The 17,822-nt window shown below is 39.6% G+C and overlaps 1 protein-coding gene across 2 annotated transcripts; it reads right to left on the minus strand.

Moving 5' to 3' along the window:
* Positions 1 to 780: 780 nt before the first annotated feature.
* On the minus strand, positions 781 to 16,336 carry ptena (phosphatase and tensin homolog A). 2 transcript variants are annotated; one of them, XM_058651831.1, is made up of 10 exons: positions 15,483 to 16,334; positions 8,649 to 8,733; positions 8,467 to 8,511; positions 8,335 to 8,378; positions 7,951 to 8,189; positions 6,943 to 7,084; positions 4,831 to 4,899; positions 4,061 to 4,227; positions 1,958 to 2,299; positions 781 to 1,005 (listed from the first exon to the last, which is right to left on the minus strand). In XM_058651831.1, exons 1-10 carry the CDS (start codon positions 15,559 to 15,561, stop codon positions 820 to 822), a joined length of 1,398 nt encoding a protein of 465 aa, XP_058507814.1. In that variant the 5' UTR covers positions 15,562 to 16,334; the 3' UTR covers positions 781 to 819. The 2 variants fall into 2 exon arrangements, with proteins under 2 accessions (XP_058507814.1, XP_058507815.1); XM_058651832.1 differs by lacking the exon at positions 4,831 to 4,899 and having other exon boundaries at positions 15,483 to 16,336.
* Between the last annotated feature and the right edge of the window lie 1,486 nt (positions 16,337 to 17,822).

The following is a 17,822-nucleotide window of genomic DNA, read 5'->3' on the forward strand; positions in this document are numbered from 1 at the left end:
AGGGAGGAGGAGGAGAGAGGGAGTGAAACAAAGTGACTGCAGCACTGGCCTTGGTTTAGACAGGAGAAGGAGCAGCATAGTCCTAGTATTTCATTCTAACTTCTCCCACACTTCAAAACTCCCGTCTCCTGATTGTGGAACTCTTACCATTGTCTTTGACACCAAAAAAAAGAAAAAAAAAGTTGGTTTATATATGTACATATACATATACACACATATATATACGTATATATACTTATGTATGTACATATACACACATATGTATACATATGTGTGTGTATATGTATAAACATATATACACACATACTGGATATACATATATACACACATATACATATGTATATATACATACATATATATATATATACACATATATATACATATATATATATATACATACATACATATATATACACACACCCACACATACATATGTATGTATGTATATATATATACACACACATATATCCATATACATACACATACATATAGCTACAGCACCTTTTCCCATGGGGCAACAGTGTCAATACCTCGCACACATGGTACATGGCTTTGCCAAAGAAAATTAAAAAAAAAGAAAATAAAAAAACATATTGGTCAGGATATTTATCTTTTTTTTTTTCTTTTTCCCTAAAATTGGCATTTGACAGGATGATATTCTATTGCCGTCTGGGGGAAGGAAGGGACAAAGGTTCTTCTTTTTGAGTTCATATTCAAGTTTTCTCCTTTTTTTCTCTCTCTCACTCACTCACTCTCTTTCTCTCTCTCTCTGGTGTATAATTTTTCTTTCTTATTTTTTTTTTTTTTTTTAAAAAGAGTTCACACTTTTGTGATTTGCGTGTGCTGCTCTTCATCAAAAGGTTCATTTTCCGGATCAGAGTCAGTGGTGTCAGAGTATCGATAATGGTCTGGCTCATTGTCGCTAACGTCCGGGGTGACGGATGTCGACGTGCTCGCCTCCGAATTCGAAGGCTCCTCCACGGCCTTCGTAAAATACAACTTCACCTGGGAGATCAGGGGGGGAATTAAAAGACAACGGATTTCAGTCTGTGCAGTGAAAAAGTATCACAAAAAACATAGTAACATTAGTAGGGCTGCATTTAACGATCATTTTCTCAATTAATCACGCTTTTTGCTCCTTAAATTGTCAGAAAATGTTGATCAGTGCGTTTACCAAAACCGGAAGTTAACCAAAATTATTCCGTTTTAATTATTTCTTTGTCATATGGAGCAAAGAAACCAGAAAATATTCAAATTTAAGAAGCTGAAAATTTAGAAAACTTGTTTAAATCATTGAAAACCCCCACTAAAACACGATAATTGATACACCAGGGCAAGTAATACATATTTTAACTCTTCTGATATCATTGTGTTTGGCATGCATACGTCTTATTACCGTAACTCCAGGTGGCCTGAATATCACGATCGTGATGGTCATAAGAGGGTTAATAACCAAATTAAGATTATTAACAGTCCCTGCCAGTTTCAGTCACCGGACGTCGCTACTTGATGTCAACTTGGGCAGAAGTTACCCGGCTGAAGAAGAGGGAGTTTACGACGGGATAATGGCGGAGAAAGCTACGTTAAGAGACGCTCCATCGACGTTCATACATAGACTTTATGCACTTTTGACTTTTCATGTTAACATTTTGTTTTCTTCTTTCTACAGATATCACAACGTATCGCTATACGCAATATAGTGATTAGCACAGAATCGCTGTATCGTGATATTATTGTATCGTGGACGATGTGTCGCAAACCTCACAACAGTAATGAACAAAATTCAAGCTCTTTCAATGAACCATTTCTATTTATTTTTTTAAATCAAATTCACAAACTTTCAAGGATTTCAAGGACCCGTGGGAACTCTGGATTAATAATTGATTAATGGAATAATCGTTGCAGCCCTGTTAAATCACTGTTAATGTGACGACCGGCAGCTTGTGTCACAGCTTACCTTGAAGTTTGGCGAGAAGTAGCGGTTAGCTTTGTCTTTGTTGGCCTTGTCCAAGTCGTTCTTCGTGAGCGTCAGGATGAGATCGTCCCTGTCCCTGTCGCTGTCCCTGCAGCTGTCCCTGCTCCTGGCGCGCAGCGTCAGTAGCTGCTGCTGCTGCTGCTGCTGTTGGTGCCCTTGCATCTGCCCGGCTCCACTATGCTGCTGCTGCTGCTGCTGCTGCTGCTGCTGCTGTTGTTGCTGCTGACTCTCCACGTTGTTCACGGCCCCGTTCTCCATCTTGTCCATGCTCTCCTCTGGTCCAGGGATGAAGAAGGTGTTCACCCAGAAATGAAACATTTTGTCCTTTGGAGGGGGAAAAAGTGAAGAGAGAATTTAATTAGCTTTAATTTAACTCACAAGCTTTCCAAACACTATTTAAACAGGTTTCTTTTTATTTTATTTTATTTGACAGTTATGTTGTGGTTGTTGATGTGAAGCCAAAGACAATTTTCCACCTTGTGGACAGTTAAGTTTACCCTTACCTAACCTTAAACCCTTTGAGGTTTTTGATTTAATGCACGTATGTTAAAAAGAAATCTCATGACGTCGTCTCAATTTCCTCTGTAAGATTTGTAAAAACTAATATAGTTTATTTCAAATGAGGAATAACCTCAGTCATTAACTGATTGGTATAATTCCTGTGTTTTAATTATCTCGACTGTTGCGGCTCACCAGAGTCTCATTTGTCCTGCTGCTGCTCTCTGTGATACAAAAACATGATTTATTCAAGAACCTGATGAAAAAAGAAATCACCATATATGACATTACTGTGGTTATTTTCTGTCGTTTTCTTTTGAAAGATTAAGAACTGAAGACTTTCAATAAATACGTGCACAAATGCAGGTGAATGTTTGCGTTGTCCTGCCGCTCGGCATGAACACAAAAATATCATTTTAGGATGATCCTGGTAAAGAGAATTTACGAGTCACGAGATTACTGTGGCTAATTTCCGCTTATTAATGACTAAAAAACAAAACAATATTATTTTTAATATATATATATTTTTTTTTAAATGGGTGGAGCCTTCTGCACAGACCCAAACCTTCAATGACGCTGAAAGTCTGTATTTCTGCACATTTCATATATTATTGTATAATTCTAAATATTACTGGGTGAAAACATGCAGTTCTTGTGACTTATCAAAGCTTTTAAGAACAAAAAAGGCGCTAATTAACAGAACTATTCATCCATGAATAGATGATTAATCACCATCAGGTTGAGTTTTTTTAATGAGTCAAACAAGTTCTAGATTGAGTATTTGCTCCATATAACTATAGGAATAATAACATTTTTTTTAAGATAATTTGGATTTTTTAGGCAAACACCAATCTAAGATTTTCAACATTTTCTGACAACTAATTGATAAGAAAATAATCAGATCAATTGATAAAAACAATAAGTTTACTGATAAATAATCAACGAATTATCTTTAAAAACAAGTCAAATATTGGCTTCCTCTAGCAAATGTAAAAATAAATAGGGGACAAGAAAACAATCTTCTTCAACAGCTAATGTCAGGTAATATTCCTCCAAACTTTTTAAGTTTTCTGGAAAAAGTGACAGCCCTGCCTCCTCAAGAGTCTGAACTTGTCACTCGGCCTCTGTGATGCATGTTCAACACAGGCCGACTCAACTCTGTGGGAAACAGCTGCTAGATTTTTCCAATATCTGTCAAAACAGAGCATTTGTTGGCAGCTCTGATACACATTTGTTGCGTTAGTGAGCATTTACGTCAGCAGGACGGCAACTGTGGGAACATGTCGACTGAAACGACAGCGAGGCTCATTGATTTAATCATTTCTGGACAACAAAAGAGGCAGGAGCAGTAAAAAAAGAAACAAAAACAGAAAAGTAGAAGAAAATGCTGCACTTTTGGCTTTTCACGAATTTTATGAACAGAAATCACATGCCAGCGTATTGATCTTTGAGTACGCAGACGTCACGGCGACCAGCAGCAGAATAGAGCTCTTTACGGTCAAGCCACAAGAGGCGAGCAAATTGGGAAACAATGGAAGACACGAGAAAAGAAAAAAAACAAACAAACACAAAGAGACACAAACTCACCTTCTTCATCATCTTGTTTTGTTTATGGAAGAACTCCACTTTGATGTCTCCACAAACCGGCAGCGGCTGGGGGAACTCGAAGAACATGTGCTTGTCCTCGCGCCGCGTGTGAGCGGGGTTCGACGTGTGAATCTTCACTTTCAATTGATAGACCACGAACTGGGGATCTGCGAAGGTTACAAGAAGTTGATGTTGCACGGGGGTGGGAGGGAGAGAGGAAGGGGGACGGGACAGGATTATGAGACGGACGTTGTGTAAATTAATTAAATAAATTAAAAGAAGCACACACACACACACACAAAAAAACAAGGGGTAAGTGGAGTGACAAAAACAAGGGAGATGGGAGTGAATTCAAAGAGCCAGACAGGAAACACGTGTTATTACACAAGAAACTGGTTAAATAACAGCAACACAACATTTAAATTATGAGAAGAGTAGAAATGGGGAGGAGAGATAGATGGCAAAATGTGACACCCAAAGAGACCCAGAACCAGAGATACAGGACCCTATTCTGACAGTTTGGTGTTGGACCAGCGCAACAATGTTGCACATAATACAAGAATTTGAATCCTCCCTCCTTCCTGTCAGGGTGGGGGGGGGGGGTTGTGTTGTGTTGGGAGGTGACTTCATTATGCCTGCAAGCTAAGTCCTATCCTGCTCGGCAACATGTCTACTACCTCAGCCTTGCTCCCGCCTGGTGGATCTCTGGGGCCCCATTTCAAAAAAAGCAAATGAGTGAAATGACAATAATGGATAAAAGGCTCATTTACCCCAGTGCCAATTCCCCTTCTTGAAGCCCTGAGGGATCGGCTCGCTCCTGTTTTTAACTGTACTGTCCCCTTAGAGAGAGAAAGAAGGAGATGGTCACACATACAGGGCCCAGGCTGGCCCGTCAGGGCAAACACAAGACCCCTAACACAAATATTTACAGGTATTTTGCATCCACATAGCTTTCTCTTACAAATAACATACAGTACGCGTGTGGGTTTTGGTTTTGTTTTGTAAAAAACGTGGAGGCGTACATTTTATACATCAGACATGGGACCTGAGGTGTCGGTGTGATGAAAAATAAATAAATACTGGATTTAACAAACAAGTGTTTTTTGAAATAAAGGCTGAAAACTTGATTGTTTCAAATCAAAATGTGAAAATGGGACTTGTACTTTACAGTTAATGACAATTCAAATCCTTAAAAGGTCCACTGTGTAACATTTAGGAGAGTTTATCAGCTTTTCTACGTATGCAGGGGGCAAGGGCCTTGCTTTACAGAGGCAGCCATCTTGATTGCGGTGACATGATTCTACAGCGGCCCAAAAGGACAAACAAGAGCCAGAGTGTGCGTTTGGCATTTTTAAGCGAAAACTTGCTTCACAAAACCCGAAGAACGACATTCTTTCGTCCTATGATTGTTATGATTCCACAGTTTCACCAGTTATCACACACCTCAGTTGATATTTTAAAAAGGCATCTCATGTGGTGATTCACCACATTTAAAACCTATCACAAAGTGAAAAATCTTTTTTAAAAAACTAATTATGGTGAATTAAATCATAATGAAACTATCTGGATAAATGTCAGATAATTAAAAAGGTCGATTTCTTTATCTTTGACACAAACTTGGATACACTATATGAAGGTTTTTGTTGTATTGCGATCAGAAAAATCAAATTTTTCAGCCCTAAAAACCAACATTTAAAGTGAAACTATGCTAGCCGGAGACGTGTTTGTGTAATTTATTGTGTAATTTATTGCTGCTATGTTAAAACAATTTCCCCTCGGGGATGAATAAAGTATTTCTATTCTATTCTATTCTAATAAGACGTCAAACTCAGAATAGGGCCTCTTTTTTAATTAAGAGGGGAGAGTTAATAGGAAAGAATGCTCAATACAGTGAGAGCTTTTCAGTCAGGTGTTAATATGAAAAAACCAGAGAAAAGAACCAAGAGGAGGTGTCTGTCTCTCTCTCTTCCACACACACACACACTCTCTCTCTCCACCCGTCTTTCTCTGACCGACAGTTAAAAATGGACAAATTCAGATACTAAAAAAGCACAACACTGTGTGACTCAGACACATTTGAGCAGAGAGAGAGAGGGTGGGGAAAAAAAACACTGTTTGACTTTGAAGCCTCTGAAGGCTAAAACAGAGCAGTGATGACAAATGAGTTAACAGTTAAATACATCACATTATATCACCCGTTTTTTTTCAAAATAATCAATCTGTCAGAGTGTTTTTGCTCCTTAAATACCAACGCACCGGCGTACAATGTCGTCAGTTTAAGATGGAGTGAGAGATCAGGTGACTCCAATTGTTAATATTTAAATGTTTTGGTATTCGTTTAATTTTATACACACTCTGATCACATAGCACTTCTGATTAAGTACCACCAGAGGAAGCCTGCGTACCCCGGTGGTACACGTACAACAGTTTGAGAACCAGGGCTGTTGTGTAAATTAATAATTGAACTTACTCCCTCTTAAAAAGGTAAATAAATACCTAAAACAACAATTCACTTGGTTTAAAAGGTTCCGTTCTTGGATTTGTTTTCATTCAGTGACAAATAAATACATTTTTTATTGTTGCTTATTTCTTTATCTTAGTGAAGTTTAATTGTACCTGTCCTACAGAAATAAACTTTAACTTGCAACACCAAAAATAAGATATGACCAATAAGAAGCTGCTCTTCAAACCTGAATGTTAAAATCGTGGCTTAAGCGCAGCGTGGGTGAGGAACTGTGATGTACATCACGTCCACGGCTCTGGTTTGCTGCAGCAGCAGCAGCAGCAACGTGCACACACACACACACACGCGCACGCATGCATACATGCCTGCCTGCCTACGCCCTGGTGTGGAGTGAAAGTTGAACATGAGTGTGACTCACTGCAGGTGCCCCCACTGAACATGGGGAGAGTCTCGAACACCATTTTGTGGAAGAGCAGCGCCACCGGCTTGTAGTCGAGCTGGTTCTTCAGTAGGTAGCTGTAATAGCAGACGTAGCGGCGCTGGCTCGGGATTGTTACTCCCTGCAACAACGACGACAACAAAAAAGATGTTAGTGAACGCGACACGTCGTCATCTCTTCTGTGAGGGTTCAAGTGTTAGCACCTTTAAGTGGAATAGACCGTTGTGATGATCAGTCATAGAAAAAAATCGGATTTCCAGCAACAAGATTTGACATTTTCTGACAGTAAACAGACACAATGATGACTCCAGAGCATAAGCAGCAAATAGGACTGCAACAATTAATCAGCAACTGGTAAACACACAAAACTAGCTCTGATTTTTCAGCTGCCTAAATAAGAATATTATCTTTTGCTCAAATATAACAAAAATGTCTATAAAACTGAATTATTTTGGTTTGTGGACAAAAAAAAAAAAAAAATACATTCGGGAACATTTCTAGGTTTGATCGCCCTTTTTCAAATTGTTTTAAAAACACTTTTTTCTCTGCAGGACTGAACAATTGTTTTCAAAATGCAAACCATAACAATTTAATGGTTTTGTTTTGATGATAGTTTGATGCCAATTAAAAAAATGCAAAGAATGCATATCATGAGATCTCATCCTTGTAGGTGTAGTATTTCCTCCATGTTTGAAGAAATATAACAATAAATACAGTATCATGCTTAAGCTTGCATTCATTAACTCATAACTCCAGTTGCAGTTGTGTTTTTTTTTTGTTTTTTTTTTTAAACATGAAACCTTCTGGTTTCTTTGCTCTATGGACAGCAAAATGAAGATATTTGGTTTGTGGGCAACACATTTGAGGGAAATCTTCATTTTGAGGTTTAGAAAACATGCTTTCTCACACATTTCTGACATTGTATGTACTAAATAAATTCATAAATTAAGAAAATAAATGAGGTGGTCTGTAGCAGAGACACTGTACCTTCTTGTCCCTTGTCCTGACTTCGCCGTAGAAGTCAAGGGCTTCTTGGGCCTCCTGGAATTTGCCACGGTGGAGGAGATAGGCGCAGATCATGACTCCTGTTCGGCCTTTCCCGGCCTTACAGTGGATGGCTGCCACGTGATTGTCGTCCTCACTGAGCCACATGTCCAGGTCTTCACAAAACGGCTTTATTAGCTCCAGCTGAGGAGGGTTGTGGTCTTCAAAAGGGTACTGTGCAACTGATGTGTGACGGGACGCAGGTCCACACAGAGATGTGACGAGAGAGGGAGGGAAGAACACGGCGGCAGAGAAGTTAGACGAGACATTATTAGACAAGAGTATGTATGTAAAAAAGAAAAAAGAAAAAGAAAAAACGCAGCCTACCTCTGCAGTTAAATTTGGTAGCATCGTAGTGTCTTTCTGCACAGCTGAAATGGAAAGAACAAAACCCAGTGAGTGATCAAATACAGGAAGTTCAGTGAGTAAACAATGAGACGTTCAGGTGTGCACACTTACAGGTTGTAGATTTTATAATGGTTTTTATGCTTTGAATCCAAAAACCTGAGAAAACAGAACCACAGAGAGCATTTAGTTATCAAACCCATGAAAGGTCATCGAACAAAAAACATTTTCTATAATGGTAAAGTGTCTTTCTCTTCTGTTTTTGCGCGTGACCACAAAGCAGAAGCAGAACTCACCGTACTACATCGTCTATATTGTTTCTGTACACGCCTTCAAGTCTCTCTGCTGGAAAGCCCATAGCAATGATGTTTGGGTAGATATCTGTTCAGACAGGAGGGGGTCAAGGAAATGTGTGCATGGAGATTAAGCCTTTACAAAACAGAGAGGGTGAAGGTGCTGCGGAGGCCAAACACCACACAGAGCATTTTAATGGTGCATTCTGAGAGTTTAGAATCCAGAAAAAGACGTTTTATTTCCAATAATATTCTGGGCTGATTTTTGTAAATTTCATACCATCAACATCTTCAGATTATTACTTAACAAAGATAATAAACGTCTAGTTATGTCATGCAATTTTGTTAATGTTAAATAGCTTGCCATAGTTTAATTTTATTAGAAGGCTGGGGAAAGACACCAAACATTGGCCACTGGCTGCTCTGTTTTCTAAAGACTGGTATTGGCCAAAGAAAAGCACATGTCGGCCAGACACTAGTTATTGTATCTGTAAGGCTACTATAAACAACATAAAACTGATTATTCCAGTGTCTGTTCAAAGCATAGTAGGGAAGAGCATGAAGATTAGATTTTTTGATTATTTATTTGATAAAAAAAAAGTCGATCCGTGAATGTGACCATTTGTAAGAAAGGTACCAGGGTCTTTGAACGCATCTTGTTAGCTGCTCCTCTTAGCTCAACACGCTGCGTTACTACGTTCACGAGCTTGCATGCACTGGAGAAGCATTTTGGCTTAGAAGGGATAGCATCGCTACTTATTCACAAAGTTACAGCACAAATACAAGAATGACGAGATGAGCAGCAGAGCGTGGAAAAGTTTCAGCCAATGTCAATAGGAGGTGTGCTGGTCAGTCTGTGTGTGTGTGTGTGTGTGTGTGTTGTGACAGATGGCCTTGACAGTGAGAAGCGGACAGAGAGGACGGGAGTTAACAGCGCTCCTGCTCGAGCCAGGCCCACATGTGCCTCCACAGGGAGAGAGATTCTCCGCTCCCTGACCCGCGTGTATTTTTAGAGCCCAAAGTTATATTGGGACGATCGCAAATGTTCGGCTTATCTCTTTCAGGCTGAGCCAGACCAATTTGAATATCTCGGCAATCGAGCGCAGGTGATACGGAGACAGATACACGGACAGAAAAAAAAAAAATATATAAATAAATAAAACATCAAACAAGAATCCTTTGTGTCACGATTTGCACGTATGCCAGTTTGAGTAGCATTCAGCAGTGGGCAGGACTAGGATTAATCGATTAGTTATTTGGTCCATAACAGTGTTTCCCAAACATCAAAATTATGTTCTCGTTTTGTCTGCAAACTAAAACGATTTTGTTTTTAATGCTTTCTTTGTTCTTTGTTACGTTGACTAAAACGTTTCCATTTTGGTTTCATGATGAAATCATCAGCTACAGCTTATGGGGGAAAACCCACGTGCGTCACATAGATGGACTTTAACCATCAAATGGAGGTAAAGATAAGAATTCCCATGATTCCACACTGCTTCCCCGATGTCATCAAACTCTGTCCTTTGTTGTTTTTTTTTAATTGAGACTAACGAAAATAAATACTTTGCTTTTAAAACATGTTTCTTTGATCCTCCATGACGGACGGTTCAATAAATATCTAATAACATCTGAGGATTATCTTGAGGTTTGGTAAAAAATGAACACAATTTTACCATTTTCTGGACCAAATAACTGATAAGATCAATTGAGCAAATATGTGACAGATTAATCAACTTGAGGCAAAACCAAAAACCTCATTTCTCCACAGGGTTAGTACAGTCCCCTTCTCTCAAGGTTAAAACCCAATTCATTCCTTCTGTGAGCCACAACCAAACAGAGAATATCATAACCACCTTGCGCAGGTAATAATGAAACTAATGGTTAGTTGCACCTCCAGACAAGATGCGGAAGAAACCAAACACACCAGATTCCAGCAGGAGTTTGCTCATGCATCTTTACCTCGTGTGAGTTTACACTTGTCTTATATCATCAAACCTGGCTCCACTATTCAGAGCAAGAAGAGTGGTGGAAAACTTTGTGGGCCACTTATAAAGTGACAGACGTTTTTTTTTTTTAAACACAAAGAAACAAATGACTGAGTTGGTGCTCGACGCCTACCTGGCGCTGACAAGCCTGCAAGGTTTTCACACTTAAACCACAGACTAAAGGGCAACCTTTGCCATCACTTCCTGTACCACGGTGTCAAAAATAGACGGGTTGAATATGTCAAACTGGACGTTTCTGCTTCACTTTGTGAAGACATTTTCTTCTGAGTCAATTCACTTTTAAACTGGTTAGAAAAATTCAACAGAGAGAGAGAGACTAGCTCTACACAAGAACAAGCTTTTTAAGGACACTGCACTGACTTCCATTCATTTGAAAAGCCCAAAAAAAGCCTTATCGCCAGCCCTAACCACAATTCAAATTTTAGACCCTAACTTAACCACTTCCTCAGAAATTAGGTACTACTGGTCCTGACAAGGTCAGTGTCTATGACAGAAAATGTCCTAAAAAGGTAACAAATACAAGTACGTACACACACACACACACACACACACACACACACTTCGTCATTCAATCAGTTGACCTGGTAGCGAGTAGGGCTGCAGCGAACGATTATTTCCATAATTGATTAATATGGCAAATATTTTCTCGATTAATTGATTACTAGTTTGGTCCATAAAATTGGGGTTTGCCAATGATGATGTTCTCAAATGTATTTGAGAAATTTGAGAAGGTGAATATGTGAAAGTTTAAAGATTATCACAATAGCTGAAAATTAATGTAGTAATAGATTGATTGAATAATCATTGCAGCCCTACTAGCAACGGAAAAAAATCAGAAGTCAACTGTATGACAACGGACAAACATATACAAAAGGGTTATTTTCAAACATGGTTGTAGGATGAACTTCAGTACAGGATTCCTCTGGTGACCCCTCCCTTCCTCAGACACACCAGGGAACTATGGTGGCCTTCGCATACCAGAAAGGATGTCGTTCTTCGATGTTTTTGTAGTTAAGCTACCATTTCAAAAACCCTAAACACATACTCTGGCCAGCAAGCGCTTACCAAAAGTCAGATTCTAAGGCAATACCTCTTTTTCACGTCATATAAGACACCGGAAGCTCAAGTTTCTCCTGATATCAGTTCAATGCAGCTAAGATTTACAAACACATTTGTGCTGATGCATTGCATTAACATAAACGGTGCAGCTAATATCCTGTTTCCATAAATAATAAACGTAGAGCCCACAATATGACTCGGGTTAAATGCTGCTGCTGCCTTTAAATCATTGTTTTTAAGTATATTTTGGGACATTTACTTCTGACCCACTGATTTTCATCAGCCCCGGACAAATACCCTCCTGAATATGACACACTTTCCCTTTAAAACCATTTCATACAGCTGAAACACAGCAATACAACAAGCCCAACAGCAAATCTATGCCATTATTTGCATACTGCTGAGCTTCCTTCCCCGTAGCTCACACCACCGTTGCCTATCTGTACACACTGTGCCGTAATCACTTCCATTAATGCCTCAAAGACCTAATTTAGAGCCAAACACAGGTTTTCTGTGCGACGTAATGGGCCAATCTAACCCTTGGACCTGCTGGCAACGTGATCCCAGTCAGACTGTTCTAAAGTGTTTTTAAAAAGCTTCAGAGCTCCCAGGAGAACCTCGGTGCAGAGCGTGGGGGGCTTGGTCTCTGCAGCTGGGAGGAAACACACATGCGGGACCCCCGACGGAAGCTCCAAGTAGGAGGAGGGGGGGGGGAGAAGAAAAAAAAAAGGAAAATCTGCTGTTTCGGGCACGCCTTTTTCTTTAAAGCTAGCCTTGAATCAGCTCGATGCATATAAGCCAAATCCACGACTGAGAACGAGAGAGAGAGAGAGGAAAAGGGAGAGTGGGAACTGGCCAGTGCTGAGTGAGGAGGGGGTGGAGAGGACAGGAAAGGAGGAGAGCAGTGAAATAAGGGGGTAAAGCAGAGGGAGGGAGAATTAGAGTGGGAGTAGTAAAAAAAAAAAAGGAGGAGAGAGAAAAGGAGAGGTGGTGGGTTGAGAGAGCGAGCGAGAGAGAAAGAGAGGGAGAGAGCTCTCAGACAGCAGCACTGATATAAGATCACTGGCAACTCTATTTTAAGGGCAATTCCCAGAACTGTGATACTGCATTACATAACAGCAGAGAGTCCATATTGTTATAAGACTATGCCAAAAAACATAATAAAGACGATCGAACCACATGTGAATGAGACGAGACTGTGACAGAATGAAATATGGCACTTCTTTTTTTAAGTGGTGTGACCCCTTTAACATCTGTACACCACAAAAGGCTGCCACTTGCAGACAAGACACAAGCTTTTTTACCACATGATAACACCACGAGAGAACACCTGATCAGGCGCCGCTGTGATGTGCACGCTGAATTGTCTGCACTCACACTTGCATCATAGATCACAGGTCTGTTCAATATGTTTCTATTTCATTGTAACTCACTCGTCTCCTACTGCCTAAACATTTCCATTCTTAGAAGAAAAGACAACACAACCGGGGCAAATCCAGGCCGTTTTAAACTTTTATACCAGCTGTATGCTTGTTCTCGAGTTGTTCATTATTCATCACACATTTGCCGAGCTGTCCAACACACAGTCCACACGTTAAACAAATCAAAATCAAACATTACTTTTATCTAAGACGCCACAGGCATAAATATTATAAAAAGGTTACTAACAACTGATCAAATATGAAACTCGTGACTACAAGGGCTGAAAAGGCGGCTTGACATCCTGATGCAAAATCAAGTGCACAACCACCAAAACCATCAGCCACAGTCTCATCACTGGTACCAAAAGGTTTTTAGCATTTAGTGGGCCATGGTCAACATCAGCTGCTCATCTAGTTTATCTGCAGCCAAATTTGTACAAGCACCAGGGAACCAGGTCAACGACTACCAGTGGTAATAGAGGAGATACAAGGCCTTGAAGCAGAGATATTCAAATGGTTTAAATAAAGAAGTACAAATGAATCAGATTTTTCAAAGGCATGTCAGAAATGACCTGTTTACAAATAAAATGCATCACAAATTTCTAAAAATTCCATGAAAGAAAGTGTATTTTTTGTTTTTATCTAGTGGTGTTAAGTGAATATTGGGAGTTTGTACATGCCGTAACCGACCGTGATGATGCGAGTAAAAAAACCAAAAAATAGTAGCTGTTGGTTCACGGGCACATTTCATATGCTACCACGGTCATCGTAATTCATTTTTGATTCTTGTACAATATCGTGGAATGTCGCAGTTTCCTCGTCAGTCCACACATAGCAACTCCCGTATGCAATTTTTACAGTGACCTGGCGTAATACTTGAGTCACGTGAGTGATCTGTAAACGCTTTTTTTAACAATATCTTTTATCATTGCGCACAATCAAATTATATTTTTTCACCCATCTCAGATGTATACACCTTTTCTCAATATTAATTTTCTGTGTTCCCATTTAAGTTTTTTCAAACAGAAAATGCGACTTAAAAGCATGCAGATGTAAACTCTGTGGGTTTAGCTGCTTTCACACTTAAGTCCCCAATAAACCTGACCTTCAACATTGGGGCTGCAACTGTTATTTGCTTAATTGATTACTAAGATAACTGGCAACTACTTTGATATATGATCGATTCGGTTTTAGGTTGTTTTTTTTAAATAATTAAAACAAGTTTGTCAGATTTCTCAGCTTCTTACATGTGATTATTTTATGGTTTTTATCTTTGCTCTGTTTGACAGAGAAATCCTTAACACTGAAAGATTTCAGTCTGTGGACACAAAACAAGACACTATTCCATACAACCTAGCTGTACACTTATCTGCCACATTTGATACAAATATCTAATCAGGCATGTATTGGTGGTCAAGAAGACTTTCAGAGCATCAGCATGGAAAAGCAAGGTGACATAAGTTACTTGAAATGTGAATTTTTGCTAGTGCAAGAGGTGCTTGTCTGAGAATGAAAAAAAACATATACCATCTACAGGTATTACCACGCACAACTATCTCAAGGGTTCACAGGTAATAGTTAAATTAAATAAGAAAATTAGTAAACATCAAATGAGTTGCAGTTTTTGGGGGCGTTTTTTTTAAACGATAGTAAGGCAAATAACCATTCATTACAACCAAGCTACGTAGAAAGCCATCTCTGAACCATGAAGCAGCTGAGCTACAGCAGCAGAAGACCACACTGAGTGCCACTCCTGCCACTTTATTAGGTGTCCTTTGTACCTAATAAAGTGGCCAATGTGTATACAGCCTATTTACTTAGTATACTATACTATATGTATGTGTGTGTATATATATATATATATATATATATATATATATATATATATATATATATATATATACACACACACACACATATACATACATACACACACGAGTACATAATTATTTCGTCATACATACTAGACAAGCTCTACCTGTGTTCAACCGACAAGTCATTTAAAAATCTAAAACCTATCTACATTTAAAGCAACATCTACGGGCTAAATGCAGTGACGTGTTGAGAGTGCACGGCGTGTTTGGACGCTCTTGTGCAGCTGTAACATGACGGTGACATGTCTGCGCGCTGCTTTGACAGATCCACCATCTTTCAAACATGCTGGCTGACAGCGGAGCTGCTGCTGCTGTCTGAACAGCTAGCCTGCGAGCTAAGTAGCAGCGGCAGCAGCAGCAGCAACGGCTAACACCCTCACCATCTCTGCTTCCAGAGCTCCTCACACATTAATGCACTTACTACCGCGTTACAAACCGGTGAAAACTGTGAAAACAGGGAACACATGGAAAGGATACAGGTTAAGTCCAGGTCGAAGCCGTCCTCTTGATATCTCCTTTTGTTCCGGCTGACCATTTCTTTTATAATCGCAGCCATTGTAGCAGGTGACAGGAGTCTATATGGGGGTAAATGATGAAAATGGGGCTTTTATGTCTTCTAGCACTGGCTGTGCGGACGTGTCCGTCGCAGTTAACAGTGACAGTCTTTGCCTCTTTGTCCCAGGTCCCTGCAGAGACGTGCTAGCCCGCAGAAGTGGCCGTGGGTCGGATTAGACAGGCTTCCTCTGGATCATAAAGACGGGCCTCGCTCTGCTCCTCCGCGCAGGCCCGACTTTTCCAATCCTGCGATTCGTCTTGCAAACGCGCCCGATTTAAATACATGCAGTTGTCCTCGGGTGAACCTCATAAGGTGTCGAAAACGATTAAAAGAATATCCGACTGGCTCAGTCGCAGCAGCCGCCGCGGCCGCTTTTGACAGCGAGGGAGAACGGACTCACCGGTTCCCGAAGCCTGGATCCCAGAGCGAGCGAGAGAGAGAGCGAGCTAGCCTCGCTAGCTAGCTAGCGCAGCAGCTAGCCAGCTAGCAACAATAGCTAACACTGCCTCCTTTTTTTTTTTCTTAACGCCGAGAGCCTTCTAACGATTCAACATTGTCATCGACTGATTGCCAAAAAAACACACGTGGAAATAAAGTGACAGGCTCCACCTTGAATGTATATAGAATCTACAACGCTCGGGAATCGGCGGGGATTGGTTTGACAGCTCGGTCCCGGGGAATCATCTTCTTTTCTCGCAGCTCTCGCTCCAGCTGAACTCTCAGGCTCCCATCATGGCCTCCACCGAGGGAAAAAAAGAAGGTAGAGCAGGCTGGGATTTTAGATGAAATATCCCTCCGCCTTTCACCACATAGTCCCACACAGTCATTTAAAAAAAGACACACACAAAAAACCGACACGCGTAGTATCAATGTACGTGTTTCGTCAAGTAAAATTAGACACACGTTATCACTATTGTATTTACGCATGTATTCGATTTAAAGCCACCTGTGCCCGAAAACGGTACACTCGAGTTATTTTGTGGTCCCGGCGGAAGGACACTGCGAGTCCGCTCGCGACGCTCCCTTCTGTCAAAGTGATCACGTGTGGTTGTAATTAGGGAAGTTTCCAACAAAATGTCACTTTTCGCGGCTTCAACTGTCATTTAAGGCTGTCGCTGAGCTCACCTCGCTCCAGAACACGTTTATTACACTGAGAATGTCATATTTATATGGTAAACAATTAAATATGAATGTAAAAAATGCTGTTAATTGCAGAGTCAGTTAACTGTTTTATTCCCTTAACCCCTATAATCCTTATAAACCTTTATTTTGTTGTTGTTGCTTTTTGTACTTTAATCTATTTATTCTCTCTTACTTGCTTGTTTTTTGTTCTCTTTTGTGTTTATTTACTTTGATATTTGGTGTTTATACTATTCTGTTTTGCTTAGTCTGTCAAAGCACTTTGTAAACATATGTTTGTATATAAAAATTATTATGATTATTATTATTATTATTATTAGGATTATTATTATGTAATGGTACCACAGTAAAACTTATAAGAAAAAAACTAGGTTTCTGAAATTAATGAAGCATGCAAGCGTACATCTACTAATGATTTGTAAACACATAAAAGTCTAAAAAGGTTGAGAATAAAAATAAATGTAAATGTAACTATCACATCCTAATTGACAGTATACATAGTGATAGGGGCTACTTTGTGCATTTATTCTGACAATTATTTACTGATTTATTCCTGTAACACCTCATATTTAATATAATAGATCCATGTTTAATTTTCATAGTAAACCAGTAGATAATGTGATTTTTGTGCCTTAGTACATGACATGTTGTGGGGTGTAACAACAGTTTTAGATTATATTCTAGAAGATTAAGCCAGCAGGAGAGAATATTGGTAATTTCTAAAGAATGAGACATACTGCACGTACAGTAGTTACAGATCTTATAAAGCAGCGATGGTACAGTTAATCAGATTAAAATGTGGGTTAACTGGAGCATCACAGATTAAACGATCTGATCCCAAGTAAAGGTTAATTAAGAATCTGCTTCTTTATAAAGGACAGGTAGTCCTCACTGAGGACCACTCATCCCATAACAACGTAAGCCCTTAATACGTAATGACTGGCAAAAATTAATCAGTGCTTTAAGTTCATCCAACCACCTCTTAAATGTAATTTGAAAAGCACCTGAAGATTTTAATCTGTGATTAAAGACAGTAAAACCACTTCAGAGCCAAAACTCACCACTGTTAACTACTACTTAAACAAGTCTACTTAACAATTAAAGGGGCTAGAAACTTAGGT

This window comes from Solea solea, chromosome 15 (genome assembly GCF_958295425.1).
Source record: "Solea solea chromosome 15, fSolSol10.1, whole genome shotgun sequence".
Classification (NCBI taxonomy): domain Eukaryota; kingdom Metazoa; phylum Chordata; class Actinopteri; order Pleuronectiformes; family Soleidae; genus Solea; species Solea solea.

What these genes read in the sequence shown, in the direction of transcription:
- ptena (XM_058651831.1), bottom strand. Translation starts at nt 15,561, where the DNA reads ATGGCTGCGATTATAAAAGAAATGGTCAGCCGGAACAAAAGGAGATAT. An exon ending in CTTCGACCTGGACTTAACCT is followed by an intron (nt 8,734 to 15,482) that starts GTATCCTTTCCA and finishes CTGTCTGAACAG; the next exon opens with ATATCTACCCAAACATCATT. An exon ending in GTTCAGTGGGGGCACCTGCA is followed by an intron (nt 4,900 to 6,942) that starts GTGAGTCACACT and finishes TCTCTCTCTAAG; the next exon opens with GGGACAGTACAGTTAAAAAC.